The following is a 22023-nucleotide window of genomic DNA, read 5'->3' on the forward strand; positions in this document are numbered from 1 at the left end:
CTCTGGCTTCGGCAAGCGCGGCCTCTGCCCCTGTCCGGCCGGCGCCCGACAGCCGCCGCGTTCCAGTTTGGACTGGCAGCGGCGGCGCGGAGCAGAGCAGCTCGGGGAAGAACTTTCCAAAAATCCAAAAGCAAGAAAAAAATTGAAAACGCACAATCCAAATTTCCAATCAACTAGCCAAAGCTGCGCTGCACCAATCTTACAAATCAAAGGCACGATGGAGTCACCCGTATCAGCTGCCCAGGCATCCACCCTCGGGCCCCTCAATAGCTGCGCCTCAGCGCTTGACTCCACTGGCCGCGGCAGCAATGGCGCCTTCGGACCACAAGACGCCCTCCGCGAAGCACTGCAGCTGTGTTTTGAAGGAACAATTTGAAATGTTCCTTCAAAGTACAACGGATGAGTTGCTTTTTCAAAGGTGCAATGTTTTTTATTAGTAGGATCTATCTGAAAAAGATAATCTTAACTCTAGGATTACATGAAATTTGGGACAAGATTTGAACTACCAGATTACATGCTTTCATGGACTGAGGGAGTATTTGAGTTGTGTGACATATTTGAGAAAAATTATGATACCACTGTTTAGTTAATAGATTAAATAGTTTAAGTTTGTTATATCTTTTCGGGTAACGCAGGGGTATTATTTTGTATGATAGCTAAAGCACAACAATGTAGTGGAAAACATTAATGTGACACATAGTTGCGGATGGAAGAGAAACACAGTCATAGTAATCAACGATGCAAGGTGAGGTACGGAGGAAGGTGAGGTGATCATTTGATTTGAATCAAGTCTATATACTACTCTCTCCGTCCTAAAAAAAAAGTAATCCTAGAGTTTAAATCTTGTACCACAGAGAATGAAATCCTATGTTTTGATCACCCTTTTTAAGTAGGACCCATCCAACAAAACATAACGGAAAAAGAACCACCGCATGGCTCATGGCATTATATAATATAAAATATTTTGAACTCGTGAAGAACTTTCCATGGAACTCTCTAGAATACCAAGGGATGAAACAATATATAGCAGAAGTACATGCGTAATTACATCTCCGCTAATCTAGCCTTAAAACTTATTTCCATTTTTTTTGGAACGGAGGGAGTATTGTTTTTTCTCCTGTCGTAAGGTACGGATATCTTTGCTAGTATATATATAATATAATAATATAACTTCTCTATCTCTCTTTACTGGATGGATAAAAAAATATATGAACGGTGAGGTGAATGACTGTGCGAGAGTACAATCGGTGCCACGAACGTAACGGAATGGAACCAAACCAAACCAAACCAAACCGTTTGTTTGGAAACGAATCTGAGGCTTTGTTTAGATCACCTTTAAATTCTAAGTTTTTTCACTCTCTCTCCATCACATTAAATTTTAGCCGCTTGCATGAAGCATTAAATGTAGATAAAAAAATAACTAATTACACAGTTTAGTTGGAAATCACGAAATGAATCTTTTAAATTTAGTTGGTCTAAGACAAAAGTGCTACTATTTATCAGGTTACAATTTTTTGCAATCTAAACATGCCTGAGCGAACTTCCCCCGTCCGCCTCGTCATCGTCTCGACTCTCTCGTCTCCCCGTTTTCTCCCCCAACTCGTCATTAACTCCTAAAAACCTCGCGAGAAGAGACGAGAGAGCACTTACTGCCTGTTCGTCGATTTGGCCCCAAATCTGGTGGGGGGCAAGCCGATCGAAGCGTCATCGGCGGCTGCGGCAATGGCGGGGCTGTCGCTGCGGTTGCAGCGACTGCGGCGCGCAGCTGCGGAGCGTGGAGGAGGCGCAGGCGCACGCCGAGGCCACCAACCACGCCAACTTCGTCGAGTCCACCGAGGCCGTCCTCAACCTTGTCTGCTCCGACTGCGGCAAGCCATGCCGCTCCCAGACCGTAAGATCCCACCCACCACCCTTCCCCTCTCTTGCTCTCCCCGAATTCCCCGTCGGATTTTGGTGCCTCGTCCCTCGTAGATTCAATCCGGTGCGCGTGGCGGGACTCTCGGTCCGATTCCGATCGCGTATGGGCTCGATGATGCTTACTGATTCCGCGGGCTGTGCGCAGGAGGTGGACCTGCACACCAAGCGCACGGGCCACACGGAGTTCGCGGACAAGACCGCGGAGGCGGCCAAACCCATCGATCTCGAGGCGCCGCTTAAGCCGGCCTCCGAGGATGCCATGGACGTCGATGCGTCGGCCTCGGCGAGCGGGGAGCCACAAGGTTTGGTTGTTGTTTCCATTGTCTCAGCCTCATGAGCGTTGATGCCGTTACTTACTGACTAATTTATTGTGCTGTATTATGGTTGTGGCAGAGATGGTTGTCCCGGAGGTGAACAAGGAGATACTCACGGACCTTGAGGGCATGGGTTTCTCGACAGCACGCGCCACTAGGGCGCTTCACTTCTCTGGTATTTGACTGAAACCAGAAGAAAGTCCACTTGCGATTTTGTGGCCTTGGTCAGAAAATTTTCTTCATTATATATAAGAAGCGTGGATAAGTGTACAATTGATGATGCCTTATTTTGTTTACTGGATTTTGATATTCTCCCTAGTTGATCCTTTGCAAAGTTAAAAAAGTGGTTTTGCCTTCTTTAGGAACACATGCTGTCAAGAGAATAAACTTGCATCTAACCAATGATAATGTCCTTTAGAGAAGATTTAGGATGAAACCGCGGTAGTCTAAGGATCTGCTTAGGCTATTTACCTTGTATGATAGTCAGCATTTTTCACTCTTGGAAGCATAAATAATATGTCCGTTAAGAATATCTAACATATTCTTTCTCCAACTTGGATTTATAAGGTTCTGTAGCAAACTGCCATGCTAGACTTCAAGGAGAGTACAATGCATGAATAGTTGATTTTTTATGCCACTAAGATACTTTAGACATGCTACTTGTAAGTCAAGACTTTAGATGTCTGACTTAAAGTTCTATCGGGACTTAAACTTCGATTTATAAGTATATGCTTCACAATGGAATTATCTTCCAGGATGAATTCCATTCATTTCCACTCGTTACTGCTTTTGCAAGCCCAAATTGATCTGCTATGATTGTAATTGGATACATGCATGAATGCTTATGGACTGAATTTGTAATATGACTGAACAAAAGAAATGCATGGATGCTGATATGTCTGCTATGCTTTTGAGAACTTGTGTTAAGGTTGATTCATATTCTTAACTAGTATCTCTTGTTGATTATAGTGAATAAAGAAATTACTTCAGCGTCTGAATATGCCAATGTGTTGCCGACTATTTGGTGCTTCTATTGATATTACCTCGTCTAATTGTAACACAAAACCACAATGAAAATTGGTCCTTTGGTGACCCATTTGCTTTTACTATAGGTAATAGCACCATTGAAGGTGCTATTAACTGGCTTTCTGAGCACCAGGAGGACACAGATATTGATGAGATGCCTCTGGTATGATGATATTCTTCTTTCATTTGATTTTCAGAGTTTAGTGGTTTGTTCCTTTGATACTCTGGCGGTGCTTATCTGATCCCCTATTTAAAAAGTAGGACGGTCTTGAATTTTGATATAATAATATATGTCTCGCTAGTAACTGGCTTCATAAAAGAACTTGTTTCAACAACCTTTTTAAGTTTTCATTGTAGTTCCTGTGCCTATCACAATTTTTAATCTTTGTGTTATATTCTTCAAATCTCTGCAAGCAACTATTTTGATCCATATTGAGGATATTGTGTATATTTAAAATCCGGCATATTTATTGTGCTTCACATGTTCCAATTGCGTCATTTTTAATGTTTTTCACATGTTCCAAGAAATGACAACATATGATCATATCACATTTCTTTTTTTTTTAAATATTCAGTTGGAAGCTAACTTGAAGTACATATTGTTGGTTTGAACTAGGCAACTAGTTTATGCCACATTGCATTGCCAAAGTTTGGCCATTTATACTTTGCTTCCACATGCATGATTTGGATGAACATTGACAATGCAAGTATTCCACTGCCACTGAGCTTTCACACTAGGTTTCATGTGTTCCACAGAGCTTTGGCTAGTTATTCTCAGTGGGGCATATGTTAAATATTATTTATTTCTATGTTATACCAATACTTCATCAAAAAAATACTTCTCCAACTCGTACAAGTTACCATCTTTTATTATTTAGGTACCAGCTAATTCAAAAATGGAGGCGAACAAACCTAGCCTGACTCCTGAGGAAATGAAGATTAAAGCACAGGAGCTAAGGTGCTTTTATGAACCTTTCTTATGTATATCGTGGGCTGATGGTTAAATAGTTGCTTTAAAATGGATTGATTTGTTAATGTTGCTAGTTCTGAATTAGTTAACTAGTATTTGAATATTTTATGTGATTGGTGTGTTCCAGCTATCTGAATATCTGATACACCCTCTTGGTCTTCTGTATAGCTGTCGATCAGTAAGAAATGATTCATGTTATTTTCCTTTGAGAACATAACCAATATATTCGTGTTGATGAACAAATCATTTGTTACTTGTGTATAATGATGACATGTGATCTGCTCCAAATCAGTGGTGGTTTTGTTGCATTATTATGACCCTGCTGAAGAGTTCTTAAGTGTGCCCTTTTGTGGTGCTTGGATCATTGGATGATAAAAGACCCTGATAGAATTACACATGGAACCCTTAAAGTTTCAGTCACAGATAATACCGGGAAAATCATATTTCCTTGAAAGCAAACTTAGCATTTTTTTAACACTAGTGTTAAAAGAAACTTCTTTTTTATGTTTGCTCCTAGTTGTAGATTTAGGAAGTCAGAATGGTTTGGGCATATAACTGTTTATTCTTTGGCGAATGTGGGATATTTTCTTTGGCATCTTATACTGAAACTTTCCCTGTCCATTTGTAGGGAGCGTGCACGTAAGAAGAAAGAGGAAGAAGAGAGAAGAATGGAAAGAGAAAGGGAGAAGGTATTTTCTCAACTCTCCTTTTTACCTTACTGCTACTTGGGTGCCCGTCTGTTCCACTGGTTCTCTAATAAACAAATAATCAATATTATATATTTATAGATGTCAAATAAATCAGTAAGTAAAACCATAACAATTTCCCTGTACATATTTGTATACACAAACCAGTGCACTGAAGCTAAAGTGTAGAACTGATCAGATATCAGAGGGATTATTGTTTATAGACTAACCTTGTAGACCATTAGGCGCTACAGATCATCTATTTATTGAGTTATTGAAATATGCTATAACCTGAACAATACAGATTGAACAATTGGACATTTTAACATTTTCCAGGAAAGAATACGTATCGGAAAAGAACTTCTTGAAGCCAAAAGAATTGAGGAACAAAATGAAAGGAAACGGTTGGTTTTCTTTCCTTCGCTGTGATTTGTTTATTTCCCTTTCTTTTGCTTCTGTTTGATTTACTGTGCTCATTCCCTGTTGATTAACTTCTTTTCCACCATTTGAAGCATGATAGAACTGCGAAGACTTGAGAAAGAGGAGGAGAAAAGAGCTAGAGAAAAAATCCGCCAGAAATTAGAAGAAGATAAGGTTTCTAGTTTTTCTCCACTTCATCATCAAGAATATTTCTTGCTTTGTCATCCAATTTTTGATCGATGTAGAAAATACTAGTAATTGGGCCTTAAAATGTTTTCTTGGGTTCTCAGGCTGAAAGGAGAAGGAAACTAGGATTGCCACCAGAAGACCCAGCGGCTGCCAAACCAAGTGCACCACCTCCTGTTGAAGAGAAGAAGGTATTTTCTTTTAAATCTGGATTCCCCATTACTAAGATGGCTATAGTTTCCATTTTGTTCCATTTTTAAGCTCACGGTTTGCCTGACCTATTGGACTGATGAGATGAAAATTGTTAAGAGTATTATACTTCGTAGGAGAACATATTTCATCTACTAGTCTGCTAGGTTAATCTTAGTTCATTTCTTGTTTTTTTTATTTAACTCACTGCGGTATATGAATATGCAGAGTGCATTACCTGTCAGGCCAGCTACAAAGGCCGAGAGGATGAGGGATTGCCTAAGAAATCTTAAGCAACAGAACAAGGTACAATGTGTAGTTGGTCCCTTGAGATCCGCTTATTCCTTTTTTTTCTTTTAATACATTTGCATTGGAAATCCATGCATTTGCTGTCATCTTTTGATTACTTAATAGAGCAGCTGCAACTGGGCACATATACTTTCAAAAAAAAAAAACTGGGCACATATACTTTTTCGTTAGGTGTATCCGTGTATGTATAAATATGACTGCAGATGTGAAAACTAGACATGCTATTTTTTAAGGTTGAACTAATAAGTTGCACTGACAAGTGTAGGTCCGTTGTGCCTTTAACTGTAAGTAGGCAACCAGATTGTAAACCTGTGCTAGATGATCAAATTAGTCTTCCAGACATGGTGCTTATATATAAGAAAAAATGTAACAAGACTGTAGGTGTGATGCTGCACATGATCTAGTACATATAGGATGGACTGCACAGTTTCTCAAATACTAAAGAGGACTTCAGCTGTAAAATGTGAAGAGAATTAGGCTTGACAGACTTGGAATTGTTTAATTGTAGTTCTTCGCTCTTTATCTTGATGCTTAATATGAACTTCCAAGCATAACATTATGAAAAACTGTAGGGGCCAATTTCATGATCAACCATTGACATTGAACTTTATGTAACCACACGCCCATTTTTGTGACAGGATGATGATGCCAAAGTGAAGAGGGCATTTCAAACACTCCTTACTTACGTTGGAAACGTTGCTAAAAATCCTGATGAGGAGAAATTTAGAAAGATCAGGCTGACGAATGCAACATTTCAGGTAAAAATAAATCTTGAAATTTGTGAGAGTGCTTGACCTTGTTAAAGAATAATAATGAGATCGATAACATGCTTTGTTATTCACCCCACCTTGCAGGAGAGGGTTGGAAATCTGCATGGGGGCATGGAGTTCCTGGAGCTCTGCGGATTTGAGAAACTTGAAGGCAACGAGTTTTTGTTTATGGCAAGGGAAAAAGTCGACAAGGCTATCCTGAACACAGCTGGAGCCGAGCTGAATTCTGCCATCACCAATCCTTTCTTCGGAGTCCTTTGAGTCGTAAAAAAACTAGTACAATGTATACTCAAACCGCCTGGTTTCTTCTTTGCTTGACGTCAATTGTGTCTACTTGGCGCCAACTGTAGATTTCAAGTCTGGTCAGTCAGATTTCATGAATTATCAGATCGAGTTCACATACTACTTCCGTACATCATTGAGGCAATCTTTTGAAGCAACTGCTGTGCATTCGTTTTTATATACTGGCGACTGGGATCTTTCAGATTTCATCGTTTCGCTGACCTCCATGCATTCTACGATGCTTTATAGCACAAAAAAAAGTGCAGATGTACTCTGATGTATGCATTTTACAACGACTTCACTCTTAACGATCACCAGATCATCTTTAATTATAGATTATATGTATCATTTGATGAAGTCGGCAAATCCCAGTCATCATCATCCTTAAATTCAGAGCTGGACCTGGCGGCCGTGAATCCAGCTGCATGGCGCGAAGTCCGGGTCCTTGGCCTTGGCGTGCGCCCTCTCCTCCAGCCTTCTGAAGCGGGGCCCCAGCTCGCAGACGAACTCCTACGCGCAGCGGCCGTCCCCGGACAGCCCCGTGAGGTCCTGGACGCCCCAGCGGCGGACCAGGAACTCGAGGATGTCGGCGTAGTCCCTGGCCGTGTAGACCCCGAGGCGCTGCGCGACGGCGCTGAATCGCGCGAACAGCGCGTCGTCCTGGCCGTCGTACATGAGGTGCGCGGGCATGGCCACCTTCTTCCTCATGGTGTCCGCGAAGGCGCGCACCGTGTAGTCCGGGTCCACCTCGAACAGCTTGCCGACGATCCGCTCGTACGCCGACTCGTGGCGCTTCTCGTCGGCGGCGATGGTGCCGCAGATCTGCTCGCGACCTCCCGTAGAGGCGCGAACGGCGTCCTGCTCGGAGCTCTCACCCTCCATTCATCATCGCAAGATTAGTAAACTAAACAGCGGCCGGCACAAAAGGAAATTGAATTGAGACATGGGAACCCTTGTTAATCTATCTCTAGCTAGGAGTCACATTTCTGAATCACTGAAAATTTGGAGCCATCAGACCTGTAACAAATAACAATCATCTAACACGTCTCTAAGAACCCATCTCTCACACAAATTCCTACTACGCTCCTACTTGTTTTGTTCGTTCTTCTTCTTCTTCATTGAGATGATTTGGATAGGTGTTTTTTTTATTGATTACTATTTGGTGTGGCTGATGAGTGATGAGTATATTACTCTCCAGGTGGCTGGTGCTTTTTAGGGTGCTGCTTGGTAAGTACTGTAAGCATCACATTCACACCTACGGCGTGAACAAACTGAGTGTACACCAATAAACAGACAGGCTATACTAGTATCCAATACCAAATAAATCAGGTGCTCAAAATACTTCCTGATCCTGTCACAAATACTGAATCTGTCTAGAAATGCCTTAATTATATGTCAAACAAACATTTTTATGTTTGACTATGAGTACCGTACCTAAAATATTACTCTGCAGCTTGACAACACAAAACACGGGGGAGAACGAAGAAATTGAAATCCCTGGCAAGAACATGATTCAGAGCAGGAGAAGGCAGAGCTCACTGGGCTGCGGAAGCCATGGCCACCACCGAGGAGAAGGCTCTCCTCCTGCTCACTGGGCAAGGAGGTGTCGCCGCTGCCGGGCAACCGAAGGCGCCGCAGGAAGGGAACGCCGCCGCCACCGCCACCATCGGAGACATGGCCGCCGCCACCTTTAATCTCCGCGATGCTCTAGCTAGCTGGCTACAGTACAGGTGAGACTGAGGCTAGGCTCTCGGCGAACAATGAGCGATCGGCAATTCAATTCCAATGCGGTCCTAGCTAGCCAACTAGCCGGGCAGTATAAGCGTGGCGCGTGTCTGCAGGTGCTTGCGAAGCTCAAACTGGTCACCATCGCATGAAGAATGCATGATGCATGCTGTCGTGTCCGGTACCCTTCTGTCCGGCTCCGGGGGGAAAGAACGAACAAAAGGATTTGTTAACTTGCTTCTGTTTACATCCACACCCATATATACCGTCGTTCCTATACTGGACACCGAAAGCGTCTAAATCTTGCATAAATACATCAGCGAGCTAGTACGCTCTTGGAGAAGATTCAGGGTGAAACAGCAACTGTCTAAGAATCTGACTTACATTACACGTATCTCGAATTTATATATATTGTCTATTATATGGTACTCTAAGTGCAGATTCGAAATATATAAATATACAGTACCATATCGTCTCACGTCTTTGACAGCGAGGCGCCAGTGGTGCCAGCTCAGTTCTTCGGAGGTGTGTGTTATAGAAGTGAGTGTGCGTGCGTGTTGTAGCCGTTTGTGTTGTATCGTATAATTCTTAAAAAAAAAACATCATCTCGCTGCTTGGCTATTGCTTGAAACGAGACGACTTACGGTACAACCCAACTGTACGGAATAAAACCAGCATTCTGAAGACCGGATTTGATTCAGTATGCACTGCAAAAGGCTGGGATATATATAGATCCGGCATTACTATATCTACTGTTACTCTAGGCCCAGATATTAGCATCATTTACAGGCCTGATACAAGTAAACGTGGGCGCACATTCTGCATCATGAGACATCAATCAAGACTTGAAATCAATCAAGACAGATTAAATCCAACGGGGCGGTCACAAGTAGGAACGTACTTGAGCAGCTCATCTATTCTCAAATGAAGGCTCTACAAGTAGGCGCTGGCACAGTTTTCTTTTAAACTGTATGCTCTAAAATCCCAATCCTGCATCTCATTAATGAAATTTGACCCCGGGCCATACTTTCAGCTGCTAATAAGAAAAGGTAACAGCTTAATCATGTCCAACGACATAAACCTTTCTACTGAGCATCAGTTGACAACACGGCGCTGTCGTTATCATGCGAGTGCCAGCGAAAAAGATGAAATCAACTGAAGACCCAAACGGCCAGAGTTCAATACAGGTGAAATGAGAATACATCATGACGCTTCAGCAACTCAATGAACCGAAGCATAAATGTTCTATTCATTATTTGTCGATGCAACACGCAAAACTAAAATTTCAAGCAAACAAGATTGCACATGAGACCAACCAAAGCCAGCCTCATCTGAACTCTAAAATATGAAGGCAAGCGGGATTCCATCCTATGTGAGGATAGTACAACTGCCGCATCCCACGCATTCAAGGGCATCATCAGGCTTTGATGGTCACGCTGCACAGGCAAGAACCTGACGGCTTCAGCTTCGATGTGCACCACTCAGACCCCATCGGAGCTGCAGGATCATACATCAGCGTCTGATACCCAGGCTCTTCCTCCAGAGGGAAGAGCAGCAGCTTGTCCTCATGTACCCCGAAGGAAAAATGAGTGCTTGAGCTACCAGTAAGCGGCACAGGGACCTTCTGCCAGTTGTTGTCAGTCCGGGTTGAAGATTGCTAGAGACCGCTGGTTCTTCCATTCGATGCAGAAGAGCTTCTCACCGAGGACTGCATGAGCTGTGACCATCACACAGCCGTTCTTGACCTGGTCCCAGGCATGGTTATTAGGATTGTACACGTCAACAAAACGGGAGTTGCCAATTGTGAAGCTTGAACGGCCACCTATGACATAGAGCTTCCCTTCAAAGCTGCACCCGAAGCAGCCCCACCTTGGTCTGCGTAGACCCTCAATCAATGTCCATTTATTCTGTTCTAGGTCATAAACTTCAACGCTAGATAAACTCTCGCCATTTGGACCAAATCCACCAGCAACATAGATCACCCCATTGACCTCTGCACAGGCAAAGTCACACCGAGCTACATTCATCTTAGCAAGCATAGTCCACCTGGGCAACAAGAGCATAAATGAATCAGCAAAACAATTCAAAATATTCAGACCTTAATATGTATTTGAATAATATATTAGTATCAGAGTTGATGGGTTTTTCTTGAATGCATTCAGATTCTTTCAGTATGCTGGTTTATCATTTGAATTCTGTGACATTAGAAATGAACAGAATCTTCCATAGTATAATAAACTTATGAGAACCCAAGTATACCTGTTGAGGCAAGAATCATATTGATAAACCTCATCTGAAACACAGTCTTTTCCATGGTCAGCAGCATAGCCCGCGATAACACAGAGCTTCCCACCAATAACAACCACACCAAACCCAGCTTTGGTTAGTCCAGGCATTCGCGGAAGAGGGCTCTGCTTTTGCCCTGAACACTCTAAAATCTCCCAGTGCGACCCCTTTGTGCCAGCATCTGGAGTCAAGACATACACCCACTCCTCAAGTTTCCCAACCTCCTTCCTCACAGCTATGAGTTCCTTGCTCTCAAAAAACGACATCCACCTCTTGGAAACTGCACCCAGTACGGAATAAAACCAGCATTCTGAAGACCGGATTTGATTCAGTATGCACTGCAAAAGGCTGGGATATATATAGATCCGGCATTACTATATCTACTGTTACTCTAGGCCCAGATATTAGCATCATTTACAGGCCTGATACAAGTAAACGTGGGCGCACATTCTGCATCATGAGACATCAATCAAGACTTGAAATCAATCAAGACAGATTAAATCCAACGGGGCGGTCACAAGTAGGAACGTACTTGAGCAGCTCATCTATTCTCAAATGAAGGCTCTACAAGTAGGCGCTGGCACAGTTTTCTTTTAAACTGTATGCTCTAAAATCCCAATCCTGCATCTCATTAATGAAATTTGACCCCGGGCCATACTTTCAGCTGCTAATAAGAAAAGGTAACAGCTTAATCATGTCCAACGACATAAACCTTTCTACTGAGCATCAGTTGACAACACGGCGCTGTCGTTATCATGCGAGTGCCAGCGAAAAAGATGAAATCAACTGAAGACCCAAACGGCCAGAGTTCAATACAGGTGAAATGAGAATACATCATGACGCTTCAGCAACTCAATGAACCGAAGCATAAATGTTCTATTCATTATTTGTCGATGCAACACGCAAAACTAAAATTTCAAGCAAACAAGATTGCACATGAGACCAACCAAAGCCAGCCTCATCTGAACTCTAAAATATGAAGGCAAGCGGGATTCCATCCTATGTGAGGATAGTACAACTGCCGCATCCCACGCATTCAAGGGCATCATCAGGCTTTGATGGTCACGCTGCACAGGCAAGAACCTGACGGCTTCAGCTTCGATGTGCACCACTCAGACCCCATCGGAGCTGCAGGATCATACATCAGCGTCTGATACCCAGGCTCTTCCTCCAGAGGGAAGAGCAGCAGCTTGTCCTCATGTACCCCGAAGGAAAAACGAGTGCTTGAGCTACCAGTAAGCGGCACAGGGACCTTCTGCCAGTTGTTGTCAGCCGGGTTGAAGATTGCTAGAGACCGCTGGTTCTTCCATTCGATGCAGAAGAGCTTCTCACCGAGGACTGCATGAGCTGTGACCATCACACAGCCGTTCTTGACCTGGTCCCAGGCATGGTTATTAGGATTGTACACGTCAACAAAACGGGAGTTGCCAATTGTGAAGCTTGAACGGCCACCTATGACATAGAGCTTCCCTTCAAAGCTGCACCCGAAGCAGCCCCACCTTGGTCTGCGTAGACCCTCAATCAATGTCCATTTATTCTGTTCTAGGTCATAAACTTCAACGCTAGATAAACTCTCGCCATTTGGACCAAATCCACCAGCAACATAGATCACCCCATTGACCTCTGCACAGGCAAAGTCACACCGAGCTACATTCATCTTAGCAAGCATAGTCCACCTGGGCAACAAGAGCATAAATGAATCAGCAAAACAATTCAAAATATTCAGACCTTAATATGTATTTGAATAATATATTAGTATCAGAGTTGATGGGTTTTTCTTGAATGCATTCAGATTCTTTCAGTATGCTGGTTTATCATTTGAATTCTGTGACATTAGAAATGAACAGAATCTTCCATAGTATAATAAACTTATGAGAACCCAAGTATACCTGTTGAGGCAAGAATCATATTGATAAACCTCATCTGAAACACAGTCTTTTCCATGGTCAGCAGCATAGCCCGCGATAACAAAGAGCTTCCCACCAATAACAACCACACCAAACCCAGCTTTGGTTAGTCCAGGCATTCGCGGAAGAGGGCTCTGCTTTTGCCCTGAACACTCTAAAATCTCCCAGTGCGACCCCTTTGTGCCAGCATCTGGAGTCAAGACATACACCCACTCCTCAAGTTTCCCAACCTCCTTCCTCACAGCTATGAGTTCCTTGCTCTCAAAAAACGACATCCACCTCTTGGAAACTGCACCCATGACAGGAAAATGAGTACGAGGGACAAGGGCAAGACATATCTTTGCCAAGTCTTCAGGCAAGCCTGGTATTAGATCACAGTATGAATCGAATTCCTCCTGGGGCATAAGCCCTGAATAAAGTTTGGGTCTTGTAGGAGGCTTGAGCTGCATCCTAGCTCGGAAGCACGTCTGTGAATGAGCAAGCTGTTCTTGTGACACAGCAAGCATTATGAGATGCAGCAGGCAGTACCTTAACGCTGGCCTCCTCTTGCAAGCCAATTAGGAATAACGGCTTACTTATAGACCCTTCTCTACTATAAATGACAATGGCTGAAAGGGAAGGATTCGTGGAATCCGTCGCCGATGGGAATGGTCAGAGACAAGGGTTTGAATGATGCCGAGATTAGGTTCTTCAACTTTGATGCCTCTGTTTTCGTTGCCCTTGCTGTATCAAATGCCATCCGATCGCGAGAGACTGTGGAATGGATCTTCCTTGTAGAACCAGCAGTGCTCTCCTTATTGATGCCGTAGAAACAGTTTCCGCCCTTACACATGGCCCCAATATCTAAAGAAACAAATGAAACGTGCTGCTATGTTAGCTGAAAGAAAATTGTACCATTTCCAGAGAGAAAGGGAGGAGATGAATACCAATGTCCATATAAATTCGTATCAGAATTAGCCAGCAGTAGCATCCATTTCTTACGCCTGCAGTCATCAAAGAAACTTGACCGAGTTAATAACAGATTTCTTACGCCTGCAGTAGCTGGTGAACTGATTTCATCAGGAAGTAGGTGGCGCAGGGGCAGACCCAGCAAAGGACATGGGTGTACACATGTACGCCTGATAATTTTTGCAAAACAATCGAAGGTAGCAGGCATAATACATGCATATACACTTGCAACTGGATCAGATCCAAACACGGATACTAGTAAGTTAGGAATTGGGTGCTCGGTTTCGAGCAACAGGAAGGGAAGGCCAAGGGGCGGGCGTACCTGGTGGTGCTCGTCGCCGGCGAAGGGCCCGAAGAAGACCTTGGAACCAGGCGTTGGGCAGCGAAGGTTGGTCGGTCGGTTGCCCAGTCGTCGCCGAGATTGAGGGAGGGAGAAGAGAGAGAGAGAACGCGCACGCTGGGCTGCGGGGGGCTGGATGGAGGCTGCAGAGACTTGTCTGATATAAGTAGCTATCGTATCTATATATATAATATAATAAATTTATATAGGAGAGGTGGTTTGTGCAGGGCAGTTTGGGTATGCCATAGTAACATATTATCAGGGGTGTTTGATTCACCTCCTAAATTTTAATCGTTATTCTATCGGATGTTTGATATATACATAGAGTATTAAATATAAATTAATTATAAAATTAAATGCATAGATTGAGACTGTTTTGCGAGACGAATTTTCTAAACCTAATTAGTCCATGATTTGATAATGCGGTGCTACAGTAAACATATGCTAATAACAGATTAATTAGGCTTAATAAATTCATCTGTCATGTTACCGAGGGATTCTGTTGTTGGCGGGTGCCAGCGAGCAAAAAAAAAAGGCTCATTTGCCTATTATTATGGGGGAAAGGCTATTTGCTGTAAACAAAATCTTCTACTTTGTGAAGTGACGCATCTCTAAATATGTTCAGATTCTTAATTTGTCTAGATTATCTGTGTTCGAGACCAATTTAGACCACGCTTGGATTCCCCGGCTGGGACCTCTGCGCAATCTTTCTAATTTAAGTAGGTGGTTTAGGTGATTCTCGAAACTCTTGTTTAGAGCATGTCAGCAATAATTGCCCTGTTCATTTGGTTGATAAGCCATGGCTGAAAGCACTGTCAGTTGATTTGTTGTGAGAGAAAAATATTGTTCGTTGACTGAAAAAGTACGGCTTATAAGTCAAGCGAACAGGGGAATACTCAAAACAAGCCCCCTATTTGCCTGTTTGAGTAGCCACTCATTTTGATATTATCTATTTTTTCTTCTAACTCCAACAATACCATCTAAATCACGGCTCTCAAATTCGTTATAGCCATCAATGACATGTGGGACCCACATGTCATCCTCCTCTCCTTGTCGCCATTGATGAACTTGCCCAGCGAAGGACGTCGTCGCCGAGAGGGGAGCGAAGGTGCCGCCAGGAAAAGAATCATGACCATCGGGTGCACGCCAGGAAGGGCGCCATCATGGGGAGGAAGAGGTGTCGCCGGAGAAGGGACATGGGGTCCCGCCAAAAAGGACACTGCTGCTGGGAAAAGAAGTAGCTGCTCGAGGAGGGGAAGGAGCAGCCCGACCGGGGACGACTGGATACGGCGATGGCTCCGTTGTGGCGGACGATGGCGTATTAGGCACCTGGGCGTTGGCAAATAGTCGTGTAGGGAGGAAAGAGATGGAAGAAAAAAAAAATAGGTAGACACTTTTGGCCCAATAGAAATGGGTAGTGGGAGAGAAAAAGTAGGGACAACAAAAATAAAGGTCATAGTAGTCAGTCTGCTCGACTGCGTTTTTTTTTTTTGCCTTCGTTATCGAAATATAGGATAGGTAGTTATTGAAGATGCACTTACATACCATCCAAAGTGGTGAAATTCGTTAATCTAACTTGACATACAAGGTTAGAATCAGTATAAGTATGCTTGCGTCTGTACTCTGTGATTCGTAAAACAAATAAACAAACACTCTATTGGGATGTCCTTATTTGTGTTTTCGTGGACCCAAGATAAGATATTACGTTTCACTATATAATTTTTGGGCTTTTTCTCTATGGACTCGTTTGGATCTTTGAAATTGAATTTATTTTAATAATTATAATTTAGGCATATATTAATTAAACTAATATAGTTGTATATAAAATATATTTGTATATTATTGCTAGATATATAAGAGAGATACTTATATGTAGCATTTCTACAATAGGAAAGCGAGTTGAAGAGCATGCTATAAGTTGGAGAGTAGAAACATATCATGGTTATCTATAGAATCAATTTCCATCTTCCATCCTATAAATTTGAGATAAGCTTATATGTAAACTTGAAAAGGCTATGGAATATCAAATTCCAAGCAAAATAATCTAATCCAATAAGTAGATTACGATTCCTCCAAATCGAGGTGATCTAAACGGTCCTTAAATGAAAATGACTGCAAATCTGCAATAAAGTAACAGACTAGGTGTAGGGATTTGAGCACCCATGTTGAAAGCCATATTCTACAGTCCACTATATGTGAATAGGTGATTGCCACATTGTCTCTCCATACGTGATGGCTGAAAAAGCCTGAAATGACATCGATAGGGGAATTGCCGGTAAATTGCCAGCATTGCAATATAGGACAGTATAGTAAACATTTTTATCATATTATAAATAAATGATACAAACACGATATTCTTGAGGCCAATTTTGATACTTCCAAGAACCACAAATGTCATATATATATATATATATATATATATATATATATATATATATATATATATATATATATATATATATATATATATATATATATATATATAACTTCTTCAAACTTGTGTGCGTACGTGGAGGGATAACCAACTAGATAAGTGCTTGCTACTATCTGAGTCACCAGCTTCATCTCGCTCTTGGCAGCAGTGGTAATAGCTCTCTCTTAAAGTACTGGAGCTATCTCTATCTATGTGTGTATCATCTTTTTTTTTTTTGCGAAGATATATGTGTATCATCTTGACGTGTGTAGTAGGTGATATGCATATGGAACGGAATCTACAGGAATGCTCATTTTACTTATTATTCTCTTGGCTATATATTGGCTTTGTCACTAACAGAGACGCCCCTCCCTGGTGTTCCTTTTGTCAACTTGGCTCATGGGAATGTTGTACACGGTTCTAGTACCGCCACTTTGACTAGAGTAATCTAATTATAAAGTATTAAAATAGATAGATAGTGCAATTTACTTGAATTTGATTTTTTGTCCTCATACCAATACCTTAACAAGCTAAGGCCTTGTATCATTTAATTTACAACGTGTGTGTATGTATGCTTGATCCAATCATGCGTGGCACAGAAGCTGGACCACATGCAATTATTATTATTTGCAAGGACGTGCTAATCACCCTCAACTTCAACCACCTCTTAATCAGGTTTAAGAGCAAGTATAAAAATGGGTAGTAAGAAGGCTGAATGCTGAGGTGGAGGAAAGAGAGAAAGAGAGAGAAGAAGCAGGTTGTAAGCTTACAGCCGATTTTGACTTAAAAATCAAGAAACTCTGTGAGAGAGACAAGTGAGCCATGCATTAATTGTGAAGATGTAACCATTGTATGAGTGGGCTAAGAGGTAGACTATAATGATTCATACAATCAGTAGCCGGCTATATTATTAGTCTTGCTCTAAAACTAACGCTACGCTTCTCATAAGATTGGGGAAAAAGGCATATAGCTTGGACAACCTGCCTTTTTTAACTACCCTGCAGCTTCATCAAAACCAAAATATTTTAATCCCAGCCTTATCACACGTGTTTTATACAGTTTGTATTAGCACGCGCAATACTCATAGTCCTTGCTACGCTAATAAGTACGGAGTAGAATAATAATAAGCTGATGGATCCCGAAAGATTTTGCTATGTGCAAGTGCAATGGTGCAAGTAGCCAAATATAAGCTGGTTGCGTGTGAGCTCCACCGTCTGGTGCAGATAAGGTAAACAGTACTGTGAAGCTAATAAATAGCGTATAGCGGATTGGTAGTGGATTGACGTTGAGATAGTGAATTGCGGATAGCGAGCGATATTGCGGACAATAAGTTTCAACAGCGGCATCCGATAATCTCACATAACTTTAAGTACATATATTATGAATAATGAGTATAAATAGACATCTAATTACACTCAAAGAACACCTGAACCCGGACCTGGAGGCTACAACCTATGCATGAGTATTTGAGTTGAGGGTGTGAATTATAGTGGGCTGGACTGATTAGGGTTATTTGCTTCCACGCTATTGTGGCCTGCTACGTGCAATTGTGGCCACAATATCGCTCTGCTACTCAGATTTGCGGCCGCAAAGTTTCAGACTACAAAGTTAAGAACGCTGCCTCATAGCCATTGCAGCCGCTACCGCTGCAATTTAATACCTTGAGTACTGTAGTATACTCTCTCCTGTCACAGAAAGATGTACAGTAACTATGAAATTTTGTATCCGCTGGTTGGGTTGTTGCGATCGCGAGGATATTATTATGTATAATGGCAGGCGAGCAGCATCCTTCCGCTTGCGCTTTCGGTTCATCAGGGAGGCCACAACCGGCCCGGGGATCGGAGTTGGTCGGCCGGTTGCAATCAAGAGATACTCAATTCTGGACGGGGTCCCCGACTTGCAGCCAATGCAGTGAAGTCAAACATATGATTCGCCTGAGGCCTTATTGGATGTACGTGTATTTATCTTAATCTATGTATGTTGAAGTGGATTAGAGTAAAATTAAACTAAGTTTCATACCAATTCACTCCGACACACATAAATTGAAGTGAATACATGCACAATCCAAACAATACCTGATATCTTCATCCTCTAGAAGATTGGGTCTATCCTCTTGGAGTCTTGGGCTTGGGCGGCGGCGGTATATCAGCTTGTTCGCTTGATCGTATTTGACTTATAAGCTATGGTTTATCAGTCAATGAACAATATTTTTCTCTCATATCAAATTAGCCAATAATATTTTCATGACTTATAAGCCAAACAACAGAACGTATGTCCTATGTACATAGTACATAGCTATATATTTTCTCTTCCGCTGTATATATGCATAGTAGATCAGATGCATATATACGTGGAGAGGACAGGAGCCTTTAAAAGTAAATTTTCTATGTTTGGCTTTGGTACTATTATTACCCATACAAGTTGCTTACCAAGCGTTTGGTACATGCAGCACGTTTCAACAAAATTCCTTATCAATCATTTTGGTAGATGCAGCGCGCGTGCGGTGGTGGTGCATACCAGTGGAAAGTGGAAACCCAACCCTGCCTGGAGTACTAGTTGCAGTTGCAAAGTGTACCAGTTGTGTGTGTGGACCATCTCTTGGGTGTTGAAACTCATGTTGGAGACACGTGGAGCACGCCACAAATGACTTGACAATACACTGGCATTTAAGTTAATTAATCTTAAATTTAAATAGATGTATACAAAATCTCTCTCCATGTTATCTTGTAGGATGTATCAGCTTTTTTTCATTTCTACTTTAATATAGGACGCTACATCACTGTCAAGACCAGACACTACAAGCTACAACCTCTATCCCAAAATAAGTGACGTTTTGGGTTTTCGTGTCACAAGTTTGATTCTATTTGTAGAAAATACGTACAATATTTATATCTTCAAATAAATTTATCAAAAAACTAGACAAAAAGATCTCACTGTTGGCCTCATTGTTGTACATGTTTAAAGGACTTTTGTAACGTAGAAACTTTTGCAGAAATTTCGGAATTAATTTATTTTCATAGAAAAAAACAGAAAACGAGAAAAATTCCTCTAACCCAGAGGGGCCTTAAGTATTTACTGGCGTTCTCTAGCTAGCTATGCACTACCTGTGTTTAGAAAAAATATAATCAAATTAAACCATCTTGAGTTTGATCATATTTATTTAGAAAAATAAAAATATCTACGGTATCAATAAGTATCATTAGGTAATATTTTTCATTGTATATATATTTGGTGCTATAAATTGTGATATTCATTTCTATAAATTTAGTCAAAATTTAAGATAGTTTAAGCAATGATACTACTCTAATTGTATTTTTTTAGAACGGAGGTAGCACCTTAACCCTACCCTACCATGACAAAAATGTAGTCATAGCTAGTGTAGCAAGCAATCTTGTGTGAAGTAAAGAAGAGTGTATTCCCTTCGTCCCAAAATAGAAGTTATTCTCGCTTTTTGAGAAATAACTTTTTTTAAACTTTAACCAATTAGATATAAAAGAATATTAATATTTATAATATATGATTACTATCATTAAATAGACCGTTAAATATACTTTCATAATATAAACTTATTTGGAGATATAAATGTTGCTCGTGTTTTCTACGAACTTAGTCAAAGTTGAAAATATTTGACTTGCATGTATCCCATGAAGGGAGTAGCAAACAATAGCAATAGCAGTATATACAAGGCGAAAGGCATCTACGTATTACTATTTATATTACAAGATAAAGATGGACGTGGTGCCACTGCCCGTGTCTATGCAACAAACTAATCGTCTTATCCTGTCACTCCCGGGTCCGGGCTGTTTCTACGTGGGAAGGACGCGGAAACCCGTCGCCATCCGGCCCACCCAGCAATAATTGTGATTCCTTGTTTGTGGCTGTGGTTTTGTGGTTGGCCAGCCACGCCGTGACATCGGAGGCCAGGCCTCCGTCCTCGCACTTTCCTTGGGAACGGGTGCGTGTACGTACGCCGTTAGCCCATTACCAGACGTCCATACCTTTGATATTGTTAAGACCCAAACTCAAAATAGATCTCCAACACAATATCTATAGCCACCTTATATAGAAGACTCATTTTAGATGTCAAAAAAGATATAAACGGATCTTGTCGTTGAAGAAGACTAAAAATAAATATTAAATCTTTTAATTGTAGCGCTATCAAACCTGAAATGGGTGTTGTGTTTTGGTATCCATCGTCGGAGACAGTTAGACGAAAGTTGCACTCTCTCACACCTGATTCGGCCACGTAGCCTGTTTTTTTTCTCAGCCGTCGGATTTTGATCGAGCGTGCAAAAACGGCCACAGAAGCTGGCGTCTCCAGAGCCTTCGTCTCGAGCTCGTGATTCGCATGCGACTTCTCGCTGCCGTCGCCGGACCACCGCCTCCCTCTGCCCTTTACTGACCAGGCGACCTCTGCGAGCCCCACGCCCGCGCGCGGCCTGGCCGCAGCCACCGTGCCCGCGCCCCCGCCCGCTGCGGGGTGGCCGGAGTGCCCACGCCTGCACCCCCGCTCGCGCCGGGACCGCCGCTCCCGTATCCCGCCCGTGCCGGGGTGGGTCGTAGGACTGCTTAGTCGTACTCCGCGCTCCTCCGCGCAAGCAACTCCTCCCCCTGTGACCCCTCCTCGCCGCAGCTGCAACCCCACGTTGGGAAGCTGAGGCCGCCCACGCCGGTGCCACGTCGCCGCCGCGCGCTAGGCCGGAGGCGGCGACACCCGCATGAGACTGACCAGCGGTGGCGGCGGCACCAATCTGCAGCGATCCCGACCGAGCGATGGTGAACACAGTAGCTGGACAGCGCTAGCTGCCTTTGTGTTCCCATGTGCTCACCGTTGCCAGCGATCGAAGAACTCAATGCCGGTCGGCATCGTGGCTTCCATGGATAATGAAGCCAATGTGTTCGATGAAATGGGAACAAGATATCTTCTTTTTTTTGTATTTCTTCCTCTCAATTTTTCTAGATGATTTGTACATACCACATCTCTACCATTATAATATTCAAGTTTTTTCTTCCACAGCAATTGAATAAATAGCATATAGATCCTTGTTAGTCAATATAAACCACACTGGAGAATATAATAAAATAATTTTACGTGCTGTGATTTGGGGCATACTGTTATTCAAGCAACAATGCAAGAACAAATGAATATACTGGTTTTAGAATTAACTTGCTCCAGTGATGGATTCTCCTAAAATAGGATAACATGGAATTAATCTTTGACACACTGAAATATACGTAAGAGATAATCAATTTAGAATTAATCATGAACTTAAAAGTTCAGTTGGGTAAGCTACAAAGCCTTCAGCTCCTACAGTTGTGTTGGACATTTGATGTG

General features: G+C 42.3%; 2 protein-coding genes and 2 pseudogenes across 2 annotated transcripts; 1 reads left to right on the forward strand and 3 right to left on the reverse strand.

Annotated features, from left to right (window-relative positions):
• Positions 1–1707: 1707 nt before the first annotated feature.
• LOC136467060 (uncharacterized) lies at positions 1708–7227 on the forward strand (annotated as a pseudogene).
• Positions 7228–7351: 124 nt separating this feature from the next.
• Positions 7352–9066, reverse strand: LOC136467061 (stearoyl-[acyl-carrier-protein] 9-desaturase 5, chloroplastic-like; annotated as a pseudogene).
• Positions 9067–9932: 866 nt separating this feature from the next.
• LOC136463366 (F-box/kelch-repeat protein At1g67480-like) lies at positions 9933–11363 on the reverse strand. The gene is given in 3 exon segments (XM_066462369.1): positions 9933–10436; positions 10438–10840; positions 11054–11363. Coding segments are annotated over 3 exon segments (921 nt in total). The 5' UTR covers positions 11347–11363; the 3' UTR covers positions 9933–10211.
• A 486-nt stretch (positions 11364–11849) lies between these two features.
• On the reverse strand, positions 11850–13631 carry LOC136463367 (F-box/kelch-repeat protein At1g67480-like). Its single transcript, XM_066462370.1, has 2 exons — positions 12970–13631; positions 11850–12756 (listed from the first exon to the last, which is right to left on the reverse strand). Exons 1-2 carry the CDS (start codon positions 13491–13493, stop codon positions 12129–12131), a joined length of 1152 nt encoding a protein of 383 aa, XP_066318467.1. The 5' UTR covers positions 13494–13631; the 3' UTR covers positions 11850–12128.
• Positions 13632–22023: the final 8392 nt, after the last annotated feature.

This window comes from Miscanthus floridulus, chromosome 7 (genome assembly GCF_019320115.1).
Source record: "Miscanthus floridulus cultivar M001 chromosome 7, ASM1932011v1, whole genome shotgun sequence".
In the NCBI taxonomy this organism is placed as follows: domain Eukaryota; kingdom Viridiplantae; phylum Streptophyta; class Magnoliopsida; order Poales; family Poaceae; genus Miscanthus; species Miscanthus floridulus.

Excerpts from the sequence above, each read along its gene's own strand:
- LOC136463367 (XM_066462370.1), bottom strand. The coding sequence starts at position 13,493 with ATGCTTGCTGTGTCACAAGAACAGCTTGCTCATTCACAGACGTGCTTC. Across the intron at positions 12,757-12,969 it reads TATGATTCTTGCCTCAACAG|GTGGACTATGCTTGCTAAGA; the intron begins GTATACTTGGGT and ends CTTGTTGCCCAG.